This window comes from Leopardus geoffroyi, chromosome C1 (assembly GCF_018350155.1).
Source record: "Leopardus geoffroyi isolate Oge1 chromosome C1, O.geoffroyi_Oge1_pat1.0, whole genome shotgun sequence".
NCBI lineage: Eukaryota > Metazoa > Chordata > Mammalia > Carnivora > Felidae > Leopardus > Leopardus geoffroyi.
Window position 1 is genome coordinate 94,164,987 of NC_059328.1, and position 25,922 is coordinate 94,190,908.

Here is a 25,922-nt window from a genome sequence, read left to right on the forward strand (position 1 = left end):
GAAGTCGGATGCCCAACCAGCTGAGCCACGCAGGCAGGCACTCCTACATTTAACACTTTTTTAAGCTAACAAGAGTGGTTTTTCATCTTTACATATTTTAGTGACTGAATTACCCTGACACAGTTGAGAGTTTGGTCAGTTTATTATTACAGTACATTCTGATTTTTATTTAATACGTAAGGTAGTTGTTTTGACTGATGAAGAGTTTAGCCTATTTGATTAAATACTAATAAAGGACTTAGTTTAAGTGTTTATTACTCTTACTAGCAGTTAGACATTGCTCAGAATGCTGAAGCAAAAAGGAACCTTAAAAACTGTCTGGTTTGCCTTCTCATTTTGTAAATGAGGAAACTTTTTTTTAAATAATTTTTCCATATAGACTATTTTTTTTTAATTTTTTAAATGTATGTTTATATATTTTGAGAGAGAGCATGAGCAGAGGAGGGACAGAGGGAGACATGGAATCTGGCTCCGAGCTGTCAGCACAGAGCCCGACGCAGGGCTGGAACTCACGAACTGTGAGATCATGACCTGAGCCAAAGTTGGACACTTAACCGACTGAGCCACCAGGCGCCCCGGAAACTGTTTGCTTCCAAGCTGCTGTTCCAGTGACTTCTTTGTTTAGATTTTGTTTTGTTAAGCTCTCGCTTCATTGCAGTCCTTTCTCTTCCTGGTCAGGCTCTGTTTTTTCCACCTCTCAGCCAAGGGTACAAAGAAAAAGGAGACCGAAGAGAGGAGATAACATGTGCCAGAGAAGTAGAAGGAGCCAGTGTAGGTCTGAGTGTAATCATATAACCAGCCTGGAAGGAAAGAATGATCTCTGTTAGCAAAGCAAACCTTTCAGTTAGTAATTCTCAGCCATATACTGCTCATTGAGGGAAGAAGCCTCCTGTACTTGTAGGTATCGTGACCCAACAGAAAGTCAGGCTGCTTGCCTGGTATTTTGGATTGATGAAGTTAAATCTGTTCCACTTGAGTTAGGGGTTTAGCCCTGTGGGAAGAAAGCCATTGTGGAGCCAGAACTCATCTTGTCTTATAGTGGAAATTAGGAAAACTCAGGGACGCCTACAGTTTGCTTTTGTGATGAATCTTTTTCGAAGGTCACTGGTCTTACAAAGAAAACAATTGTGAATTGCTACTGTTTCCTGAAGAAAAAAGTGAGAGAATTGATTATCTTTTTTCCCCTCACTGAACAAACATTTCAGAATTACTATGTTCCCAACAGTTGTTAAAGAAGGTAATGATATTAAGCCAAAACAGACATGGTTCCTGCCCTCAGACTGTACAGTTTAGTGGGGAGTTGGGTATTAACCACGTGAGTTACACGTGCCATCAGGGCTATGAAGGGAAGGTTCAGGAGGCTGTGAGAGCATATGAAAAGGAAGTGACTATTTAGTCAAGTGGGTTAAATGATGACTATAAATCCCCCTGAAATCAAAATGCTCTTTAATCAAGAATGGGTGGGTCCACCATTTGGCTAATGGCACATACTATTACGTGCCGTTTTTAAACGAAACACTTTCTTTTTTTTTTAATTCCTTTTTTAATGCCTATTTATTTATTTTGAGAGAGAGCATGCATGCCTGTGAGCACGGGAGAGGGAGAGAGAAGGGGAGAGAAAGAATCTCAAGCACGCTCCTCACTGCCAGTGCAGACCCTGATGTGGGGCTCAAACTCATGAACCATGAGATCATGACCTGAGCTGAAATCAGGAGGGAGATGCTTAACGGACTGAGCCACCAGGTGCCCTGAAACACTTTTCTTAAAAACTGTGTATGGTGGCAAAGAATGTGCAAGGCAAGAATGTTTGTGTGTGGCCTTCAAACATTTTTATAAAAGTCAGCCCTATGGAAAGGCAAATAATGTGTTAGTATTGTTATGATAGTTTTGACCTCCTAGCCATCCTAAAGGTCTCAGGACCTCTGGGTGTCCACTGACCACACTCTGAGAACTTCTTTTCTAATTTTTTTGTTGTTGTTGTTAAAAAAAATTTTTTTAATGTTTATTTATTATTGAGAGACACAGAGCATGTGCAGGGGAGGGGCCGAGAGATAGGGAGACACAGAATCTGAAGCAGGCTCCAGGCTCTGAGCTGTGAGCACAGAGCCTGATGCGGGGCTCGAACTCACAAACCACAAGACCATGACCTGAGCTGAAGTCGGACGCCCAACTGACTGAGCCACCCAGGCACCCTGAGAACTCCTTTTCTAAGATACCATATGCATATTATGTTTGTAGATGTAAATTGGCTTTTAATCCTAAAAAACCTTAAAAAGTTTAAAGCTATTATTCTGATCATTTATTGAAAGAAGTTGTGGTGCTATATGCCAGATGAAAATATCTGCCCTCATAGGGCTTACGTATTATTTTAAGTAGGCTCCATGTGCAACATGAGGCTTGAACTCACAGCCCTGAGATCAAGAGTCAGATGCTGTACTGACCCAGCCAGCCAGACATCCCTGATTTTCATTTTGGATCATGGTTTCTCACTGAATGTTAGCATATACCCTTTTCTTTTTTTGGTCTGATTGTATATGTCTTTATTTCCTGTCGTTTGTTTTTTAATTTGGTTTTGATATAGATAATTTTTTTGTTTGCTTCATTAGCTTTATGTTTCCTGTTAACTGATATAATGAACGAATGGAATGTTTTATAGCCTCTTAAATTCAGCTAACTTTAGCTTGCTTTTTACCTATTGACTCCTTGTTGGATCAGTGACCTCATTTAAATGTTTCTTGGAGTTAAGCATGGAGAGAAATGGAGTAGGACAAGTCTTTGTGTTATGTGGGTTGTGATTGACCTTTAGATATCTAAGAGAGAAATAGGTAGGTGACCAGTCGCTCAAATTTCTAGAAAGGAGGAAGTGTAGAAAGTACCCAGACCCTTTCCTATCCCTTGTCATTCTTGCTTAGTCCCACCAGTACAGCAGATTTACCAGTATATACATAGCCTGCAAAGCATAAGATAGGGACATCAGAAGAAATGCTCCAGAAAAGACTAGTAGTTTTTAGACAAGGAAGTGGATAGTGCTGCTAAAAAGTCAGGAGGGCATAGCTGAAAATAGTGAAAATGGGTGGTGATGGTGGTTGTCTTTATAAATCCCAGAAAACTGGTAATAAGCCTTTCATTTCACATATAAAAATACATTTAAAGTTAGAGTGTTGGGGCGCCTGGGTGACTCAGTCAGTTAAGTGTCTGACTCCTGATTTCTGCTTGGGTCAGGATCCTGGGATTGAGCCCCACATGGGCTTCGTGCTGACAGCACGGAGCCTGCTTGGGATTCTCTCTCTCCCTGTCTCTCTCTGCCCCTCCTCCCCCTCTCAAAATAAATACACATTAAAAAAAATAAATGACTGTTGGTAATTCAGAACCCATCGTATTCTAATCGATTTATATGTAAACACCTAAGTTGACATTCAAAAGACTGGGCTGCTTTGTGGACAGCAAAAGCATTGTGGATGAGAGAGAAAAATGAGATGATGTACCAGCCATAATCCAGGAGAGCGTGTGTCCATCTAAGTGTCCGCTCCATGCTGAGTATTACCATATGTAGCCAACACTCAGGAGGAGGAGTACCCTGGCAGCTGGTACCGACTGCCTAAGACCCAAGAAGTGTCCTGTAAGCATTTCCTCAGTGTTTCTGGACTACCTGCCTCAAATTCACCTGAGATGCATGTTAATCGTGCAGATTCATTGGCTTTCCATAAGCGTAATTCATCATGGGTGGCACCCAGTTGATTCTCATGCACAATAAAATTATAGTCCATATTATTTTCATGTGGCTATGGCTATAACCCTTATTTTAAGCAGGAATGTCTAACGATATTTCTTGTGATACTTGAAAACAACTAAGAAGGTAGGGCTCAGCTTCCGTAAACAGTTCTGCAAACTAGTTTTTTTTATAGTCAGTATGAAACTTGATATTTAATAGCGGGTTGTAAATTTATTTTTTTTATGTCAACACTTTTAAACTATTCATCATTTTATAGGTAAAGCCATACGTGTTTAAAAATGAGTTTACCATCCTGTCTAAAAAGTACCTCTTATAGCTCAGAACTTGATTGTTGAACCGAGTTATGAATCCTCTTTATTAGGATTACTGTTGTAAGTTTATTATTGGTCATCTTGTTAAAACTTGAAATACACCCAGAAGGCCCTTAATTCCCAAGTTCCTTGATGCTGGTTCAAATTAGTGGTTGAGAGTTCCATGAGTGACTTGAGGGTTTTGAACCAGAACTTCTAGCTGTTGGGCTACAGCACAGTGGCAGACTTCCAAGGTGTACAATGATCTTTTGTCCTCCCTGGAGTCACTGGAGCCACTGCTGGCTATTAGCTGCCTTGTCATTTTACTTAGGGCGTACTGTTATAAACATTTTCTATATGTGCCATGATGGGAAAAGTCTTGGGATACGGTTTAGCAAGTTTAAACCTCACTGCCTTTGAAGACAGGAGCTCTCTCAAGGCCCCTCGATAGAAGTTTGCAGTAAGATTTACTGGCAGTGCTTTAAGTATTTGCTCTATGCTATGAGTTTCATTAAAAGGATTATGCTCTGTGTTAGGATTTTGAAGCTTGATTTTTTTTTTTTTTTTTTTTTTTTTTTTTGGCCTTGTAAAGGAGTATATTTGTGAAGGAAAGACTACCCCACCCATCCCCTCTTTTTAACCAGAGTAGTAAGCTATTTGGAATTTATTTGCAATGTTTTTGTAGGGATTCGTCAATCTTAGGAACACCGAATCCAAATACAATTCTTGGGGGCTTTATTGTTTGTGAGGAAAATAATCACTGAATAAATAATGATTTACATTACTTTCTTTTGCTTCTTCAGGGAATGATATGTTCCTCCGGGTTTAGAGGACAGAGAACTTTGCTCTGCCTTCTCACATGTCCCCACCTACCCTAACCTGCAGAGTGGATTTACAGCACATCAAAAAGTGGAGTCATTTTATTTGTTTTCCAAATAAAATTTCAGGCCATAGAGAAATTTTCAACTATAGGCCAAGATGATAAAACTGTAGAGGGCATGGTTGATGAAAGGTGGAGTGAGGAACAGGTGGAATATTTGTTTCATGTTATATCTGAAATGAGGATAGGCTAGAAATAGGAAGTGCCATTTCATGAGGAAATGAACTTATCTGTGTTAATGGCACAGAGACAAGCTTAGATGAATGAATTTCCATTTTAGCCATTGTCTGTTCTTATAAAACACAGATGAAGAGTTAGTATAAAATTACCAGTTTCCCTCCATGGCCTCTCTGGTGAGGCGTGAGGTTGACAAAAGCGGAGAGAAATGTACTTCTCCGTTAGGAAGTACTTAACTTTAACTTACTCTGGGGTACAACCAACTTAGAGCTGTTTGGCGTTAGAAGTGACTTTCTTTGAGTTTGTCGAAAAAATCACATGTGAAATACTTAACTGAGTGAAGCTTCAGTATTTTTTTAAGGTCATTTTTATTATAACACAGCTCACTCAGGATGTCTTCATTCAAAGGTAAGAAAACAAGAGTTAACCAATTTGCACTATAACCAAGTAATAGTGACTTAATCAAATTTTCAATTAATGAAGTAGAGAAAGAATGTACATTCTAATAATTCTTAGTTTTAGAGGTTCTCGACTCTTGTCCTGAGTATTAAGTTCTGGAAGTATATGTGACAGAGTGATGGCTATACCGTGACCCCATATGTTGTGGAAGAACATTAAGAGAATAGCTTTTTCTGTTTTATTGTGTTTTTTTGTTTTTTTAAGATTTTATTTTTAAGTAATCTCTACACCCAACGTGGGGCTCGAACCTACAACTCTGAGATTAGGGTCGCAGGCTCTATCCACTGAGCCAGCTAGATGCCCCAAGAGAATTTTTGTTTTCTTTGTGTTCCCCACAGCTTTGTGTTCCTCCTAGCATAGCTAGGAGAGGGCTATGCTAATAAGTTGCTTGATAATTATTGAACGAGTACTAAGCTATAATCAAATAATTATGATGTTTGAAGGACTTCTCAGATATTTGTGATTGGTTTAAATATACATAAAATATGTATATTAGCATAATAGAGGGATTCATCAGGTGGCAGTGGGGGGCATGTGGAAGAGAAGGGAACTGCATTCAGTTTTATTTTATAGGCAGCTTAAATATGGACCCTTGGTGGTTTTATTTTGAAGTGAAACTGAGCCTTTAGCATTTTTGAGCTCACAGGTCCAATGCCTGATACAAGATGAAAAATTTCACGTTCCTGCTTGTACGTTGGAGAATATGATTATATGCTTTGCTCAGTGATTGATCTTTGTATTTGTATTACTTTTTGCAGGTTCATTTTTGTTAACAGGGATCTACTAGAAATACAATAAGGTTTTAAAATACCAGTACTTTTTACTTTTCCACAACCTTCCAAAACTTCTGTCTGGGCCAACTTGTAGTTCTGGATACTGTTTACCAACAGATAATTGTGGGGTTTGGAGGAGCAGGGTTAGTTGGCCTGCGCTTAGGTCTGTTGACCACCCGAGGTCAGGAAACCTGGAGCGACCCTAATACTGCCCTAGTCTGAAGCAGATCATATTATTAAACTAACATTGAATTTGTCAACTGAGTATTAAAAAGGAATAGGAGAGGGTGTGGGGCGGAAGAAGTGGTGTGGGGGGGGGGGGGTCGTGATTTTTCACTTTGATCCGTTTCAGTCCCTGTCAGTTATTTTCATGGGAGATGGTACAGATTTTGTTGCTACTATGTTTCTTCACATATTCAGAGTTAATGAAGGTCTGTAAATAGTTTTCTTGCCCATAGGCTCCATTTACATTTATTAAAAGTATTTTTTTAACTCAGTCATATGATTTCTATGGGTTTCTTATGCTTTTTTTTTTCTTTCCTTGAATTTTTAAAATATGTTCTGTCGGACGAACTTGTTTTTTTCTCTTTCTTTTCCATACAGGAGGGAGAAAATATTGTTCATATAATCGATGTTACAGTTTTTAACTAGTGTTTTGACTAAGGATTATTGTGAAAAGTTTTACTGTTTGCTAGCTTCCTAATTTTAAAATACCTGTAATCTTTTATAGGAATTTCAACTTTTGCAATTTGATAGTAACAGATCTGGGTAAGTACAAAATGAGAATCTCCTACAGTTCTGAGAATCTAAGTTTGGTTGAGAATTTAATACTTTATAACCAGTAAGCCTTGTGATTTAGTTAAAGCTGCAGGCAACAGTGCAACGGCCCACGCCTGTTGAGAGCTGAGTAAATCTGTATGTAAATCAGCATTTCTGTTCTTTCTATGGTCCTTGTGCTGGACTCAGAAGTTAGGAACAAGTCTAATGGCTTTTGTAAAATCCTCTTGTCGTTCCACAGAGGACTGACTTACAGGAATAAAGACTTAACTGAAGTTTCTCCCTTTAACAAGATGCTTAGTTGGCATAACGTAGTCAGTGAGAGATCATGTTACAGAGAAGGAAGTTTGACTGGATTTTGTATTAATTATAATAATAATAATCTTGTTTAAGATACTGTGAGCAACTCCCAGATTTAAAAATCTATATAAGCTGTCAGCAACAGCCTTATCGATTTCTTTGACTATCTTGTAGAACTTATTAAAAAAAATTATGATTGCCTAAATAATATTTTCTGAATTAGTGGGTAAAAATTCTTTCATGAGCTGTCCTTTTCCTGACATATAGTGCTAGGGTATTATGGACATTGGGTAATAAAAGGCTTGTAAATTTTTTTTGACTCATTGATAGTAAGAAATGTGTTTTACATCACCTATATTTTATATGGGGTGTGTGTGTGTGTGTGTGTGTGTGTGTATGAACTAAAAGTTTAAAATAAAGTGATGCACACTGTTTTTTAATCTGTTCTGTTGTAGTCTGTTCTTTTTCATTAAAAAAATTTTAAAGGTCATGACCATACAATTTGATTTCAAGACCCACATACATATCTATAACTTTTCCCTTTCAAGTAATAACTCCTCACAAAACTTGCCTTGCCTTCTCATGTATTGAACTTTTTTTTTTTAATGTTTATTTTTGAGTGAGAGAGCAAGCCGGGGAGTGAGGGCAGCGAGAGAGGGGGACAGAGGATCCAAAGTGGGCTCTGTGTTGACAGCAGAGTGCCTGATTCAGGGCTTGAACTCACGAACCATGAGATCAGGACTTGAGCTGAAGTCAGACACTTAACCGACTGAGTCACCCAGGCACCCCATCGTGTATTGAACTCTTTAAACATTTTAAGATGTGTACAAAAACATATAAAACATGAAATCTCTAAACATGTTACATCCCTTTATCATTTGAGTAAGATACTCTGTGCCCGGTTATCTGTTACCTCTTATACTTTGGGCCCAAAAAGGCTTGGAAAGTTTTAAGGTGTCACTGAGATGGCCTGTGAAGAAGGGTCAAGATTGAAAAAAGTGCATCGGTGAGCTATACTTGAGCTTCATTTTTTCTAGCTTGCTGACCTGCACACTATCCACAGAGCTGCTCTGCTAAGCATCTCTGGTGTTTAGGCTTCTGATACTGGTCCCTATGTCACAGTTCTGAGCCTGACTTTAAAATTCGAGCTTGCTTTCCAGGTGTGAGGTAAAGACTGAGCTAGACCACATGGGCAGAGGTGTGCTCATAAATGCAAATAGGAGTTGGTTGTATATTTGTATAAACTTTTCCTTTAGGTACACCTAAATTGAACCTCCGACTATGGTGCATTTTTTTTTCTTCCGTTAATAATTGTTTGTTACTAATACTATTTTTTCCTTTTGATATTTGCCTATTCCAGGTCTTAACATTTAGGTGCAAACCTAAGTAATATCATTATAAAACTTAGTTTTTAAAAAAATCATAGTGAGGCAAGATCCTATCTTTTTTCTATTTCACTTCAGGACTGAAGGAGGTAAAAGGAAGCTGAATTCCTGTCTGTGGATAATTGGAAATGCTGTAGTAATTTGTACATTTAAGCATGTTGAGAACCTGTAGTATGTAAAATACTAAAGTTTAAGTCTGTTCCCCAGAAGTATTTCTGAGTAGTCTTTTGATAGTCTTGGCTTAGATGGCCAGCAAGCAATGGACAGAATGTGCATTTGGGTTAAAAGTGCATATAAAATAATAATTCAGTCTTTAACTGAAATCATCAGAAGTCCCAAATTTTTCCTGCACTTGCATTTAATATTCACCAGTGGCCCCACCACCTCCTCTCCACAGGGATTCTGGCCTGTAGGCCAAGTATCCTCCTGCGTTTGGTACAGATAGAATATGAAGGGCCTCCATCATCCCTCTTGGAAAATAAGAGATGCTGAGAAGCCCTGGACAACTGTATGTATGCTACATCTGAAGAGCCAAAGGGGCACACTTGCTACCTTCGAGCTCCATATTGACTCCTGCTCAGATAGAAGATGCTAGTGGTTTGTTTGTTTGTTTGTTTGTTTGTTTGTTTGTTTGTTTTAAGGCATCATAGGTCTTTGAGAATCTTCTAAAAATCTGGATTGTCTCCCCAGGCAGGTAAACATAGCACATAATCCTTGCTCTAAGACTCCCAAGATAATGTCAGAAACTGCTTAATTAATCTGTTCTTATCTGTTGCATTAATCCTCAGATCCTTCTGGATTGGTGATGGCAGTGTGAGAGTTAGTATAGGAACAGCAGAGGTAGCATCAGTTTTTTAACCTGATGTTGCCATTCATTGCATGTCACCATTTGGGTCAGCATTTTCTTTCATTGCTATTAAAGTTTGCTCAGAATATAGCTGAGCTGTTACCTGCTATAGGTGGTCCAGAAAGGATAGCCATCCCAGCAAAGAAAGCGGCAAGTCCCAGGAAACTGTGTATTCTAGAACTCCCAGACAGATCAACCTGTAGGGATAAGAATCCAGTGTTAGCCATACTGAGGGTGAAATTCTATGGAGACTATGGCTACAAAGGGACAAATGCTATGAACAGTTGATTTCCAAGGTGATTTGGATGGCTTTTTGCCTTGACATTATAGAAAAGCTGAGGCAAACAGGGAAGAGTCGTTGTGCTAGCCAGGCAGTGTTTTCATTGTGATCTTTGAGGTGACTCAGATGCACCTTTATTTCCTGTCACAGCTCTTCTCTGTTAGGAAATGGTATTTACATTCTAAGCAGACAGGGGTGTTCCTGAATCCACCTATGGCTAAATACCAGTCATTGGTTTGTAAGAAGTCAGTTTTCCCAGGTTGACTTCAGCTTTAGAAAGCTTGGTTCTTGAATAAGTATAATATCTTACAGCCCTTATGTTAATATTGATATCAGGCCAGAAGTTTCCCTGGGATTCTGTTGCAGTAGATTCGGGACCTAGTTCTGAGAAGAATCCATGGGATTCCAAGAAGAACAATTTCGATTCCTTTTGGGACCAAGACTTCATGTCAGCTTGAGGTAAAAGTAGAGAGTGGTTAAACAATGTCCCTGTTAAAGTACATAGAACTTGTCTTAACAAGAGAGAAGTCACACTGGTCAGGAAGCCCCAGTTTTTCTCAGGGAACTCTTCAAGATGGTGTCTTAGAAGGAGCCAACGAAATTTCCAGAGCCTAGGGAAGCAGTAAACACAGACCTAACATGCTGGGACACTGAGAAGCAAAGTGGAATCCTCCTGATCCTTTTTTTGCTTTCATTTCTTTTTTGTCCCATGTAGGTAATTCTCTCGTCATCCCTTCCCCCAAAGGTAAGATGAATCACTGGGCAGGATATATAGCTAGCTGCAGGGTTTCTTCAGCCTTGCGTGTGATTTTTTTTTTTTTTTTTTTTTTTTTTTAATTATAAAATTACTACAAAGTACCTATTCTCTTTGGGGAGGTTATCATTAATGCTTGTTTTTACTGCATGCTTTAACAGTGTTAATGAGTGTGTCTGCTCACCAGTACAGGAAGTACCATTGCCAGGTAACCACCAGCAAAAACGGCAAAGAAGATGGCATAGGTCATAAGTAGTGGAAATGTGGTGGCCAGAGGAGCAAGCAGGTTAGTGAAACCGCAGAGGATGAGGTAAGACTTGTGGTAATGATACTTCTTGATCCAGTCTTGATCAGCAACCCATCCGGCGACTATTTGACTGACTGTCTCAGTGATGCCTGGAACAGCATTGAAAGACCTTATGAAATCCTAATTCCATTTGCCTAGCCCCTTTGAGAAGTGTAGCTGCATTAGACCTCCTTTCCTAAAAGTAATATGGCTTCGTCCTGAGGCTAGGACATATGAGAGAAAAATGGTCTCATTTGTCTGTCGATGGATTCTATCATTTCTGTACCTGTTCCAAATACATCTAATAAAATACCAAAAAGGCTCCTTCAGAGTTGGGTAGAAGACCCTTCAGGTATTTTTTTCCTGATTGCATTTGGAAAGCTCGTACCTCCTGACTGGGAATCCCTGCTTACAGAGGACCATTTGCTCAGGAGGCCTTCCTCAGAGAGGTCCTGCAAGGGAGGGAGTGAATTTTCTAAAAGACTCCTAGACTCTCTGGTCAGTGTGCTGGGGAAGTCATATGGTGGAAGACTGGAGACTATAAATAATAAAGTCTTATGTTGAAAAAAAAAAATAGATGTTGGGACTCTTTATTATGATTGTGTATGAGGGTTTGGTAATTAATTCCTCCTCTAAAGGTTATTATGTTAACTTGGAATTAGGAAATCTGGAAGTGCGTGGTCATTTTGAACATTGGAGCTATGGTGTATCTTGAATAAAATTTAAGAACCACAGTTTCCATTCAGTAGCATGATAATAGACGATTCTTAGTTTTTATCGATTATAAGCTAATGTAGCAGTTAAATAATGAAAGATTTTCACTAAGAGTAGCATAAGCTACAGTTGTTTGGTACTTGTAATTCTTCCTATGGTTTTAGACGTGAATTGTTCTACAAAAAAAGGGGGAGTGGGACAGAAAATGCATCCTACTATTCCATTTCTGTTCTTACAGTTATTTCCTAGGGTACCTATGGAAACTTTATGTTAGGTTCTTTGGTCTTGTTGCATAGCCCTAAACTGATCTAAATTGATGACTGCCAGGCATTTTAGTGAAAAAAAGCAGTTCAGCTTTGTATCTTTTTCTTGTGTACACAAGCTTTAGTTGACTGAAGTGAGGTATCTTTGCAGTTGGAAATGGGGTATGGTCAGTTTTGTAAGGACTTGGTAAGCAGTCTTTTCAAGAAATTCGCAAGAGAAAAGTTAATATTGAGCTACTTAGAATTTCCAGATGTTTAGAACAATCCAGTTCCATGTCATTCCTTTTCATTTTCTTAAGTTCTCTATTTGGTCCTTTGAGAGGACCCATCTCTTTGGAAGCAAGCATTTTGTTTTCTTACATTTTTATGAATACACACTAAAATGATTGTTTTCATTTTTTTTAATGTTTATTTTTGAGAGAGAGTGTGAGCAGGGGTGAGGCAGAGAGACAGGAAGACACAGAATCTGAAGCAGGCTCCAGGCTCTGAGCTGCCAGCACGGAGCCCGACATGGGGCTCAAACTCACGAACTGTGAGATCATGACCTGAGCCAAAGTTGGTCGCTTAACCGACTGAGCCACCCAGGCGCCCCAATTGTTTTCATTTTTAACTTAACATTCAAATTTATTTAAAAATTTTTAAGTTTATTTATTTACTTTGAGAGAGCGCGTGAGTGGGAGAGGCACGGAGAGGGAGGTAGAGAATCCCCAGCAGGCTCCGCAGTACCAGCGCAGAGCCCAGTGCGTGGCTTGAACCCACAGGCTGCAAGACCATGACCTGAGCAAAAGTCGGATGCTCAACTGACTGAACCACCCAGAGATGCCCCTCGAATTTTTTTTAAATATCAGCCAGCCCATTAGTGACTAGCCTTGAGAGACATATTTATCTGTCTTACTGTGAGTTCAAGGGAAAAAGTTCTTAGCTACACATACTGATAGAACATTATTGAATGCTTACGATGGGCCAGGAACTATTTCAGATGCTACATGCATTGTTCGTTCAATCCTGGTGACCTTATGAGGATAGGTACTATTATCACTGTATTACAGATGAGGAAATTGAGGCACAGGGAACACGACTAACTTGCTGAAGGTTGTACAGGTAGGAAGTACAGAGCAAAACCCTGAACTCAGGAAGTCTAACTCCAGAACCAACCTGTGTCCTATGCTGTCTGCCTATGGTTTTCCTGCTTCCTGTTGTGGCTGTTGCCACTGGGCACCAGCTTTTTAAAACCGAGTATTTATCCAACAATTATTTAACGGGGGCGCCTGGGTGGCCCAGTTGGTTAAGCATCCGACTTCATCTCAGGTCATGATCTCACGGTTCGTGAGTTCGAGACCCGCATCAGGCTCTGTGCTGACAGCTTAGAGCCTGGAGCCTGCTTCCGATTCTGTGTCTCCCTCTCTCTCTGCCCCTCCCCCGCTCGCACTCTGTCTCTCAAACATAAACATTAAAAAAAAACAACCCTCAAATTAAAAACAAAAAAAATGAACAAGCCTTGCTTGGGGGCCACTGTCTGCTATAGGGAGCCTGTGTGTAAGGTACAGTGACAGGTCTGTGGAGGGATACGCCAGGCGCTCCCATCAGCCTCCAAAGACTTCCTTTTCCCTGGCCCTCCCACAACTCCTTTAAAAACCATTGCTTTTCTTTAGTTTATAAATAAAATCTGGTAACTTCTTGTAAAATTAAGTTCCTTTTGAGTTTGAGGTTAAAGTAATGCTTCCTTACCAGCTACCGAAACGAGGAAGGTGGCATCCATGAAGTCAATCCCCAGTGTTTTGGCTCTGGCTACCAGGTGAAAAGTAGGGATGAAATATGCCAACTGACTGAGGAGGAAAGACCAGGTAAATATGTAGAAGAAGGGATTTTTAAAAAGGGAAATGTCGAAGAAGTTTTGCTTACAGCTCCGTGAAATAGCCTCTTTCTCATAACTGTCTTCATTAGTTACTAGGAACACACTGTTTCCATCAGGCCCATTGTTGAACTCTTTGCTTTTATTTTGTGACACTATTAAACTTGGACCAGGTTGTCCAGCCTTCTGCATAGCACTGTCCCTGATGGTGGTGACCTCTTGTGTCTCATTGCAGGATGACGTTTCTGTCTCACACACTGCCCCTGGGTTACTTGTAGACAAGCGGCTACCTCTATTTTTAACATCAGAATTGTTCTCGCTTGCAATATGGATGGGTCTTAAGAGCATACTGGAAGGCACCAAATTCAGTGCAAGTGCTCCAAGTAGTATAAGGGCACCTAAATAGGGGAGAGAGAGAGTGAGAAGTTAAGTTAAATATGACCCCTCTCATTTCACAGTACTCTGTGTTCTTAGGCTCAGAAGGGGCCCCACCACTAAATGTATTCTGTCATAGTGTAATAATTCCTAAAGACACTACTTTGTCCCCTAAATTTAACTGAAGTATCTAAATCTGTTGACTTCATTTTTAGCCCTGCACACCACTGTATCCTTGTGGAAACAGGGCATCCTTTGAAAATAGAAAACCAGAAAGCTGCACCAGGAAATGGCGTGGAAGGAGAGAGTGTTATTTGTGTAAGAGGAAAAAAGAGGTTTGGGTGGGGAGCATGCGGTTTTTTTTTTGGGGGGGGGGGGATATTTGAAATGTTAGAGAATTACAGTGTGTTTTAAATAGCGATTCAGGATATCCTGAAGTAGGGATATAGATTTAGGGATAGAGAATACAGCATTAAGGGGCAAGCCTCTCATCTCATGACTTTTTAAAATTCCTTGAAAGAAGACAGATGCCAGTCTCGCCTTGGCAGCTGAGTAGTTGCTTGGTCTCAGCATGGCCTGACCAAAGCTGTGGGCTGTGTCTCGTACTTCCAGAGATGGAATTGGCTGTAGGTTCGGCTGTCTTGCCTTATGGATTTACCGGCTCGTTCTGTGTACTGTGAGGCCACCGGTGGGTTTTCACTTGGGAAAGGAAAGAGTCAACAAGAATGTTCTGCAGGTAGAAATAGGCTTGTGTATATTCCTACATATGTACTTCTGCCCATAGATACACATATGTTTTTCTAGTACTTTAAGATGATTTTAATCCTTAAATGTTTTAGCGTAGGCACAAAGAAAATTGTGGAGTCAAATGGTGTTCATTTGTTTGTGGAAACTCTATAGTCGACGCTGTATAAAAGGCTATGAATGAACATAATGCTGTTTTTTACCCCCCTCCCTTTTTTTTTTTTTTTTTTGTCTGTTTTGGTGAGCTGGATGGGGAAGGCAGTTTTAAATGCAGATTTGTCTTAAGGGAAGATGTACAAAGAGAATGCTTTCATGGTGAAAGAGGAGGAGGGAGTCCTCGGGTCCCCAGGAGTATCACTTTCCCTGCAAGGTGTTTCCCCAGCTGCACAGAGTGCCCTCCCTTTGCTGAGCTCAGAGTTGCTCGTGGCGGCTGGCAGAACCCGCAAATCGTTCAGTACCTCTTCTGCTGTGTGTTCTCCAGGGAAGAGGAGGAGCATGTCTGCTTTAGAAGTCATGCTTATTTCCTCCCTGGCTCAAAAATCCTTCCCTTGCACTCATCAGAGTGGGGGGCGGGGGCGGGGGGAAAGCTAAACATTAAATCTTACAGAGTTGATAGTTTAGAAACAGAATGACTCACCTGTCCAGTCATACAGATCTATCAGGACTTTTGTAAAAGGTGCTAAGAGAAATGTGAGTCCCATCCCAGAACGGGCAATAGCTGTAGAAAGAGCCAGTCGTTTTTTGAAGTATTTGGTAGTTACCACAGCAGCTGTTTGGTACAAGAAAGCAGCACCCAAACCTAAAAAACAAAAACAAAAACAAAAACAAAAAACCAATAGTGTGGAATCACATGAAGTGACTTGGTACCAGATGATCTATTCTCCCTGATCTGAGATGTAGAAGGAGGCCTTTGGGGCCCATGGACGAGACGGTAAAGTTCCATCTTGCATAGTCTGGTTTTTACGATGGACTCACCAGGTAAAAGTCCCATAGTCACACAAAGAAAGGGAATGCCAGTGGCCCAGCTGCTGATCAGATATCCACCAGTAACAAGGAGAGCCCCAAGAATGGAGGCAGTCTTCTCTCCGATTATGTCACAAATCATGGCAGCCAGAGGTCCTCGGAAAAAGGAAGAAAGGCAAATACTGGGTAAGTGCTTTGGCGTTCCTGATGCACAATTTAAAGCAACCGAAGGAAAAGGACTTGGAAGTATTGTGTATCCTTTAGAAAGGTGTCTGGATTGGGTTTCTTAATATTCTGTTTTGCTTTTTGGAAGAAGAGCTGTTTTGCTTTAAAGAGAATTGTAAATAAGCTGGTTTGAAAATGCGTTATAAAACCGCAACCTGAGGGACACTTGACAGGCTCTTTCGGAAGAGCATGCGACCCGATTTCAGGATCTTGAGTTTGAACGCTGTGTTGGGTGTAGAGATGACGTAAATAAATAAAACCTAACAGTAACACAAAATGGGATTGCATCTAGTGACTTAGGACTAGAACAGGGTTCAGTCATTAATCTACTCTACCATGTTTTAGCCCTAAATAGAAGCAAAGAAAGAGGAATTGGTTCTCTGTGTTGTTTTAAGTGTGCTTAGGTGATGGGCCCACAACTTCATGGCCTGATTTCCCAGAGAGACTGGCTCACTGAACCGTTGTTAAGGCACTGTGGAAAGAAACAAGGCATGAAAAATTGAATCATGGAAGTAAATAGTTGAATTCTTCAACTTTCTTTGAATCTTAATTTTTCTGATTTTGCCAAGGAGAGGCTCAACACTGCAAGCCCTGAACTTTTCTCAGTTTTGCCTGTTAATGAATTTGAGTTTTAGCAAGCTTCAATCTTAAATGACTGACAGATGAGTCTTCTTGGAATTTCCCTATGTGGTTCTTTTCCTTGGACGGCAAGCTTATGGCCAGCTTTATACCTGCAGAATAACTAATTGATGACATGATGGATCCAATCCAGCCAGTTTGCCTTGAGCTGCTTCCAAATTCTTCTTGGAAAACCACAAAGAAAATTGCAAACGTCTTGGTAATTCCCATCACAAACACATTTACCTAAATCAAAGCAGACCAAAGTTCGGTATGAGTGAGCCATTACAGAGAAGGTCACAGATGCTCATGTTGATGACCCCCCCCCCCACCACCACCACCCCCAGCTCACCAGGATTTACCAATTTGTTTGAGGCTTCCTCATTTTATTATATTTTGTGGGGCGGCCATCCCCATGGAGTGTCGAACTACTTTATGCAAAAGTCTCTCATTTAATCCTCATTACAGGGCTATGGAATAGATGTTTTTTTGGAATGTGAAGTTTAGAGAGATTAAAAGTTGCTCAAGATAGGGATGCTGAAGGTGAGATTTGAACCCAGATAGACTAACTCCAGACCAACCACTCTACCGTCCTATTGGGATACCATCTGTTAGGGGCACCTGGCCAGCTCAGCTGGAGGAGCAGTGACTCTTGATCTCAAGGTCGTTTGAGCCTCATGTTGGGTGTAGAGATTACTTAAATAAGTAAAAATTAAAAAAAAAAAAAAAAAACCTCTGTTAAAGACCGCTAATTACAGTTACCTTCGTGAGAGAAGCACATTGGTCCAAGAGACGAAGAATTGTTCCCATCGGTTCTTAGATTAGCTTTGCCTTAACTTTGCTTAAACCGAGTACCCTTCCTCACTTGACAAGTAGGGTTACCATTCACTTTATCATCCTAATACAAACACTTGAGAGTGGAAAACAGCACTACTAATTTATGCCAGAGCAGCAAGGGTTAACAGGTTGGAGGGTCACCTTACTTACGGTTGGTCATGTGCCCCATCCTTTTCTGTTGTCCCACCTAACCCTCCTTGCCCACACCACCCTTCTCCCTTCTACTAGGAGGAATGTTCCTCTTGAGGTCAAGTTTTCTTTCTGTGGCCTCTTAACATTGGTTTCTGAGAATTCTGATTAGTTTGGGGGCAGTTGAAGATCAGTGGTCAGGAGGGGGAACTGGAAGGGAAGCCACTAGGCCAGGGTCTGCAGCCTCTCAGAGCCGAGCATGTGTATCCACTGTCTCCAGGGGCTTCCTTGCTTCCGCTTTCTTTTTTGTCAGTGGCCTTGACTTTTCAAGGCCACTTTCTCAGCTCTCTGCTCTCAGCCTGGCATCACTTAAGAACCACAGACCCTGCTAATTCCACTTAGCTCTGTCCACGTGGCAAGTATCACCCCCTGTCGCTCTGCCCTCATCTCACTTTGTGCCCACTCCACAGACAGCCGGTCACTCAGGGTTTCTGAGTGTAATAGGTGTGAGCACTCTCCTGCAGTCAGCCTCTGTTGGCCTGCATCCTGGCCCCACTTCCAGTTAGGGATGTGACCTTGGGCAAACCGCTTCACAGAATTTAAGCGTTCTCTTTTGTAAAGCCGGGAGAAAGGAAATGTTACCTTGCTCAGAGAACAGGAAGATTGAGAAAATTCAGGTTCTTTATAGCATTTAATGCTCAAGCTGTTAGCTGTGATTTTGTTATCTTGCGTAGCCAACTGTATCTAACCCAGATCAACTCATCCAAAACTGAACTCCTCTCCCTTATCCCACGCCTCCTCTTTTCATTGGTACCACCCACTCACCTGCCTCCTCTTAGGCATCTCATTCCCTCAGCTAGTACATGCCAAATAAGACCTTCCCCCTCTATCCCCTTCACTCGACCCTTGTTTCAGACGAGGATTATTTCTTGTGTGGACTAAGGAACTAAGAATCGGTAGTGTTCCAAGGTTGTGTTGCAAAAAGTTGGGCACGGTGAGAAGGCGGTCCCTTAGTGTATTTTTCCCATTCTGAGTTGATAGTAGCCACAAAATCCCCCTTATTTGGAGTGAACAGTGCCATGGACACCTGGGCCGTACCTTCACAAGTGGAAAAGACATGTGATCAGGGTCTCATTCAGGCCGTTTGTAATCCTAATATTCCTCAAAGGTGCTTCTATCAGGAAACGAGGCTAGAGAACAAGAGCAAGCCTTGGGCGGCCTAGACTTGTTTTTCTCACTTCCAAGTGCAGAGTGGTGATTGCATCATCTCGTGAGCAAGGAACACCACGGTGAGGCATCATTCTGTAAAATGCCCTTCCTCTTTTTCTGTGGACCCGGGTCCTGGGCTGGCATCTACACGGGTGCTGACGTCTGCTCTTAGCCACCTGAATTTGGCTAGCTTCTTGTCCCCCAGTACAGGACCTTTCCTTTCTGGTCTGTCCTTGATGTGTGGGCGTAGCAGCAGTGGGTGGGTAGGACTTGTCTCATAACTGGCTCTGCGTTTTCACTGTGTGTCAAGAAAGCCAAGGCCACAGCCTTTGCATGTGCCCTGCCTCCCTCCCTCCCTCTCTCCCTCCCTTAACTTGTAACCTTCCAACTTTGTTTCTCTTGACTCCTATCTCAAAACTCTTTTTCCCAAGGTCTGGATTTTTCCTTCGTTATCCGAGCAGGCTAGGTTCTACTACGCCGTCCCAGGCTCTCCACCAGCGTCGGGTGGGTTTCAGGCCTGGCCCAGAGTCCACCTCAGACACTGTGAATGGGCTTGCCCCCCAATAAAAGCCCCTAGAAATTCTCCTGTGACTGACCCAGCCCCCTCATTTTCTTTGTATCTTTAAGAGCACCCCCAACCCCAGTGCGCATGCAGTGAGAGCTCCCTCACCAGGTCCATCTGACTAGAGTATTGTATTGGGAAAGGGCACTGGATCAGCCACAGTGGCCCCTTTTGAATAGAGGGTATCAGGCTTTGTCGGAAGTGATGGGGTAATTACTGTTTAATAACCACTTCCTTCTACCCTGGGTCCCTCTCTGTTATCACCCCAGCTCTTCCTTCCTTCCTGCTCTGCACAAACTTCAGAGGAGTCTGCTAAGGTCTCTCCACTTCCTCACATCCCGCCCCTGGCTACCGATTCTTAGCGAGGCTACCGGAGTCTTCCTTGTCGCTGACCTAATGACCCGTCATTTCTGTGGCATCTGACCTCACGGCAGCACCTGTTCATCACTCCTACCTCCTGGACATTTCTGTGTTTGCTTCTGCATCGACGCTTCTCCCTTTCCTCTGGGCTACTCTCCGCCCACCCTCTGACATCGATTTTCCCCAGGCTTCTGCCAAGTTGCTCTTCTTCCCCCTCCCTGGCCATTTTGCACCCCCTGCCCGTTGGCACAAGCCAGCCAACGTATGCCGATGACTCCCAGATTTCCGTGTGCAGATCCTGTGCTCCACATGCTCGTGGGCTGCTGAACACATTAGTGGTTACATCACATGTACCTCAGACTGTCCAGGATGAAGCGATGCAAGCATCCTCTCATGTCCTTCCCTTGTGTCCTCCAGCTCAGTGAGTGACACCTGTCCTTCTCCAAGTTGCCCAAGCCACCAGCCCAGCACTCTGACTCCCTCTCTCTCTGACATTCAGTTACCTTCCAAGTCCTATCAGTCTGTCTCCTCAATATTGCACGGATCTCTGGTTCATCCATCCTCATTGCTGTTGCCTTAATTTAGGGCCTTTTTTTCTCACCCAGATTATTACAGCATCATTCCAGTGGATCTCCCTGCTTCCAGGCCTCCCCCCCCACCAACCATCATCCACCCTGTAGGCAGAGCTATTTTCCTAAAAGGCACATCTGATCCCATCATTTCCCTTGCTTTTTTTTTTTCATTAGCTCCTCGGCCTCAAGATGGAAAAAACAACAACAACAACAAAACAGTGTTTTTAATATGCCCTTCAAGGCCCCTGCTCATCTCTCCAATCTCATTATTCATCACCTGGTTAATTCATAAGTGTGTCCATCAATCCCTCCATCCGTCTTACCCATCCACTGACAGGTATTTAGTGAATGCTTACTATATTCGAGGCTGTTTATGAGGGGCTGGGCTTACAGTAGTGAGTATACGGTGGTGACCAAACAGACATGGCCCCTGCCCTCATGGGACATTCAGTCCAGCGAGACAGACTGAATACAGAAAAAAAATCGTGCAAATATATAGTTAACAAAGTCTGGCAAGTTCGTTAGGATGAGTCCTTGATTTTATTTTTTTAAGATTTAAAAAAAATTTTAATCTCTACACCCAACATGGGACTCAAACTCAACCCCAAGATCAAGAGCCACACACTCCACCCACTGAGCTGGGGCATCCCGAGAATGTGTCCTTTTTGTTAAAGTAGAGCACTCCCAAAGAATATTTTGCTACTGGATTTTTCTGTTTTGCTTTTCTGTTGTTTATTTTTGAGGGAGAGGGAGTGTGTGCATAGGCAAGCGTGGATTGCAGCTCAGGGCATGATCTCTAGTTCTGTGGGTTCAAGCCCTACATCAGGCTCTGTGCTGACAGTGTGGAGCCTACTTGGGATTCTCTGCCTCTCCCTGCTCCCTCTGTCTCAAAAATAAATAAACATTTAAAAAAATAAAGTAAGCTCTACACCCAATATGGGGTTTGAACTCATGATCCCAAGATCAAGAGTCACATGCTCTACTGACTGAGCCAGCCAGATGCCCCTGTGCACTTGAGTTTTTAAACTCATCTCAAGGGCCTTTCTGTACCACTCTTTTATTAGCTGGCTAAAACACATAATTCTTAGGTTGATAATCTGGAAACATTTATAATAGGTCACAGGATAGACTATACAACTATTCTCATAGAGCCACTAGTCACATGTGGCTGTTTAATACTAAATTAATTTTGCAATTTTAATTGGGTGCTAATTAATACGTCAAAATATATTGGAGCTTCCTTTTCCAAATTAAGTGTGCGTGCAGGGGACACTAAAGGCCCGGGGTGGGAGGACTTGGAAAAGGGGTATGGAGTTTGCACTTCATTTGAATGTGTTCCTGAGGGTGTTTGTATGAATGCATTTGCACTTTGGCACCTTATTTTGTTTCAGTTGAGTTTCAATAAACTACAGTGAAACTCCCATAATATAGTTTCTCCGTTGCACTAGCCATATGTTCAAGTGCTTAATAGCTACCAGGTACTGGATGTTTCACTCCCCTTTCCAGGAATTCGTCTATTGTAGAAAAGTATACTTGTAACTCACGCAGACCCCAAACCACACACTCCTTTAAGCATCTATGTACACCACTGCAGTTAGTTAGCTGGAGTTAATTGTTAACATTTGAGGACTCGGTATATTTTTTTGTGCTTTTATAAGTGACATCACACAGAAAAGTGGGACCTTAATTATCTGCTTATTAGACGGTTTCCTTACCGGCAACTAAATTGGTCAAGTCGCTTCTGTCCTCAGAGGATAATGTAGGAAAAAGTAGGGCTCATCACTGGGGAGAAAGGTGGGAGATCTGGAGATCCTCACCAGCAAGGCCAGTTCTGCAAAGCCTGTGATTTGCGGAGGTGGCCCAGCCACAGGGAGGGCTGGCTCTTGCACTAGGACATCCTTCATTTTCTTATTAGTACCATTTCGGGGAGGGGAAAAAAAAAAATCCACATTCTTTGGTAATGAAGCTAATGTTTAACAAATAGTCCTCCAGTTAGGAGATCTGTATTACATAACTTCTGGCTGAGGTCCTGTGCCCCTCCTTTCCCCTCTTGTCACTAAGGAGGAGGCCTGATGGTTTCCCATCGTCCTGCTTACAGAGTTCTTAGTCACCCCATTGTGGTCTGTACAATTATTAGCGGTCACCAGGACCCGCGCTCCCATCTTTGTGAGCTGCTTCCCGTAGGGCTAAGCAGGGGAGGAGGGTCAGGAGGGAAAGGATATCTCTGTGAACACATCTGAAAGTTAACGCATTTGGGAGCACTGATGAGGAACTGTGGGGCTGGCACCACCGTCACAGGCTTGTTCGGGGCACAGCTGGAATGGCGCCCTCGCATATTCTAGAATGAGATCGCCAGGCTCACGACAACCTGAAGAGCTTCTGGGAGGATCAGTTCATTAAAAAAGAGTGCCTAGTCCAGTTGCTTACAGATGAAGGACATAAATCAAGCTCTAGTTTCAGAATCTCCATCTTCTCCTTTTCCAGACATGCCAGAAATAAACATTGGGGGGCGCCTGGGTGGCTCAGTTGGTTAAGTATCCGACTCGATTTCGGCTCAGGCCATGCATGACCTCCTGGTTCCTGTGACATGGAGCCCCGCATCTGAGCTGACAGCGTGGAGCCTGCTTGGGGTTCTCTCTCTCACGCTCTCTCTCTGCCCCTCCCCCACATGCATCCACAAGTGTGTGCGCTCAAGCTTGCTCTCAATCAAAACAAACATAAAAAAAAGAAAAGAAATATACACTGGGCCTCATAAGTTACGGTTGTGGGGATGGGTTGTGAAGCGGACAGCGGGCGGAACAGAGAGGAAATGTCCCCGTCCCCTAGGGGAGAGGGAGGTTGCTGCCACGTGTGTGCTGGGCGGAGCTGGGAACCCACCCCAGTAGCACTTTTTGGCTCCTCCCAGTGCTACTTCCGGGGTGCTTAACTGTATGGTTGCACATGTGGCCAGGGCAGAGCTGAGGATGGGCACTCTGGGCTTCGGGATGATAGCGGGGAGGAGACTGGAGGGGAACACTTGGGCCTTCACTCAAGGGGACCGTTTTCAACTTTCTCCCAGGTTCGGTGTGGGCTGCTGACTGGCAGCTGTTGGCAGTTCCTAGCTTTGCTCTGAGCCTTTCTCCCGAGAGCTCTCTTTCGAGCAATAGGAAAGGGGAAAGTAAATTCTTACCAGGAAGAAATGAAATACAACCATCCATCCCCAACCTCCATCCAGGGCTTTAGTGTAAGGCCGGGCCTTCCCTGCCCTCCGCCGCATGATGGTCGGTCTCTGTGACAAATCCAAGGCAGTTGATTCAGTTGACAAGAAACTGATCTAAACTTGTAAACTTTATTTTTCTTCATGATACAGAACCACTTGTAATTTCTTTTAGCCCTCCCCTTTAAAGACGGATGATGTCCTCATTTCTAAATTGTGTGTAAATTCCCTGATCTCAGCCTCAAAAATGCAAACAGGACTTTGTACCATCTTTGGAGATCTTTCTAGAGGCCTGCTGCCTAGCTTCACCTGGCAAGCCCAGATGGCTTTGGCAGTTCTCTTGGCATGTGCCCTTAGTTACCTACCAAGTCTGCCGGACTGTAATATCTCCTTATCCCTGTTTATTCCATGGTCACAATCCAGGCAGAACCATGGGAGAGGGGAGAAAAAGCTAATGAAAGGCCGCGATTTGAGGGACATCAAAGTCACCACAGAGATCTCTCTTCCACCACTCAGTTTATCTCAGGGAGGAATTGCAAAGAAGTTATCTGCAAAGGCTGACCTCACTGGTTGTAGGGTGGCCCGTTCATAGCACTGTCCTCTGTGGCTGTTCTCCCCCTTGGTCTGTGAGCCCCATCCTAGGGGAAGCTCTGTGTTATTCTCTGGTCCTCTTTAGAGAAATAAGAAACGGACGGGTAGCCTCGGGTTCGGGAATTCTCTTTGCAAAGCAACTGCTGAAATGAAAATATTATCAGGGACTAAATAGACGTGCCAGCAAACCGCAATGACTGTTCCTCGAATGAATCCTGGACCAGAAAAAAGCTGGAAGAGTGTTTGGGAGGTCACTTGTTTATGGACTTTACAGTTGACAGGGTTAAATCTGAGTATGAGGGGTGCCTGGGTGGTTTAGTAGGTTAAAGTTTGACTCCTCCTGATTTCGGCTCAGGACGTGAGCTCATGAACCGTGATCTCAAGCCTGCTTGGGGTTCTTTCTCTGCCTCTCCCCTTCTCATGCTTTCTCTCTCTCAAAATAAATAAACTTAAAAAATCTCTTAAGTGTGATGGTGATCTTATGGTTCTGCGAGAGAATGAATGTTCTTGATCTTAGGAGGTGCCTGCTAGAAAGCACTCAGGAGTAAAGTATCATAGAGTCTGCTGTTTTCTCACAAAAGCTCCAGTTAAAAAAAAAAAAAAATATATATATATATATATATATACATATATATATATATATATAGAGAGAGAGAGAGAGAGAGAGAAATAGCAAAGAGAAAGGTAAATGTTCTGAGGAAGGGACACAGCTTTCTTTATTTCCCACTGTCGGATTGGCAGGCAGGTTCTTGCTTTCTGGAAAAAACCAGTCAGCTGCCAGCACATGTGGAATGACCTGGTGAGCAGGCAGGGAGGATGGGGGGTGGGGAATGGGGGAGATGCCAGTCCCTCAAAACATTCTAGAAAACCCACCCCAACACACAATCTCGTTTTTTGTTTTACCTTTGATGTGGTGTTCGGCAAAGGAATCCAGATGAGGCAATCTGGGAAGGAAAAGAAAGTCTACGAGTTTTCAGAAAGTCACTGTTTTTTTTTTAAGGCATTTCATTCCGCTGCACAGCAAAAACAAGCGAGCCTTCTAAGTCTGTGAGGTTGAGTGGACTTTACTTCCTAAGGGGAGGAGGAGGAAACACTGTGATTTGAGTGACATTAACCCAGGCCCTCCCTCCAGTCACCTAGACTCAGAAGTTTTCACCATCGACTCAGAAGCAAGCATCAGAGTAAACCGAGTAGAAAATTCTTTTGGTAACTGTTGTCCAAGCAAGGAAGCTGTTACACTGAGGGGACTCTAATGTCAAGGTGGTTTCTGTAAGCAAGGGGCACCTATGTGCCCCTAAATAAACTACCTAAGAAAACAGATGAACAAAAAAACCAACCAAACAAAACCTTGCTTTGCATCCACACTTTTCTGGAAAAGCATCTCCCTGGACTTTCGAGAGAGTGCTGCTAATCGCTTCTGATTTGACACTGCCTGATGTGAATTGGTTTGTGTTGAAATAAACTCAACATTTTTTTTTAATTTTGTTTTAATGTTTACTTTTGAGAGAGAGAGACAGAGCAGAAGCAGGGGAGGGGCAGAGAGAGAGGCAGACACAGAATCCGAAGCAGGCTCCAGGCTCTGAGCTGTCAGCACAGAGCCTGACCCGGGGCTTGAACTCACGAACTGTGACATCATGACCTGAGCTGAAGTCGGACGCTGAACCGACTGAGCCACCCAGGTGCCCCTAAATTCTTAACATTTTTAATATGCTTCAGTTTATCTTTGAGCAGTTCTGGTATCAGAAGAGGGAAAAAAGGAAGGAGACCCCTG

At 42.6% G+C, this 25,922-nt stretch overlaps 1 protein-coding gene across 1 annotated transcript; it reads right to left on the reverse strand.

Moving 5' to 3' along the window:
• Positions 1–665: 665 nt before the first annotated feature.
• On the reverse strand, positions 666–25,432 carry SLC16A4 (solute carrier family 16 member 4). The gene is given in 10 exon segments (XM_045478596.1): positions 666–750; positions 753–800; positions 9,725–9,818; positions 10,840–11,051; positions 13,647–14,168; positions 15,527–15,688; positions 15,865–16,008; positions 16,809–16,941; positions 23,534–23,632; positions 25,055–25,432. Coding segments are annotated over 9 exon segments (1,455 nt in total). The 5' UTR covers positions 23,621–23,632; positions 25,055–25,432; the 3' UTR covers positions 666–697.
• Positions 25,433–25,922: the final 490 nt, after the last annotated feature.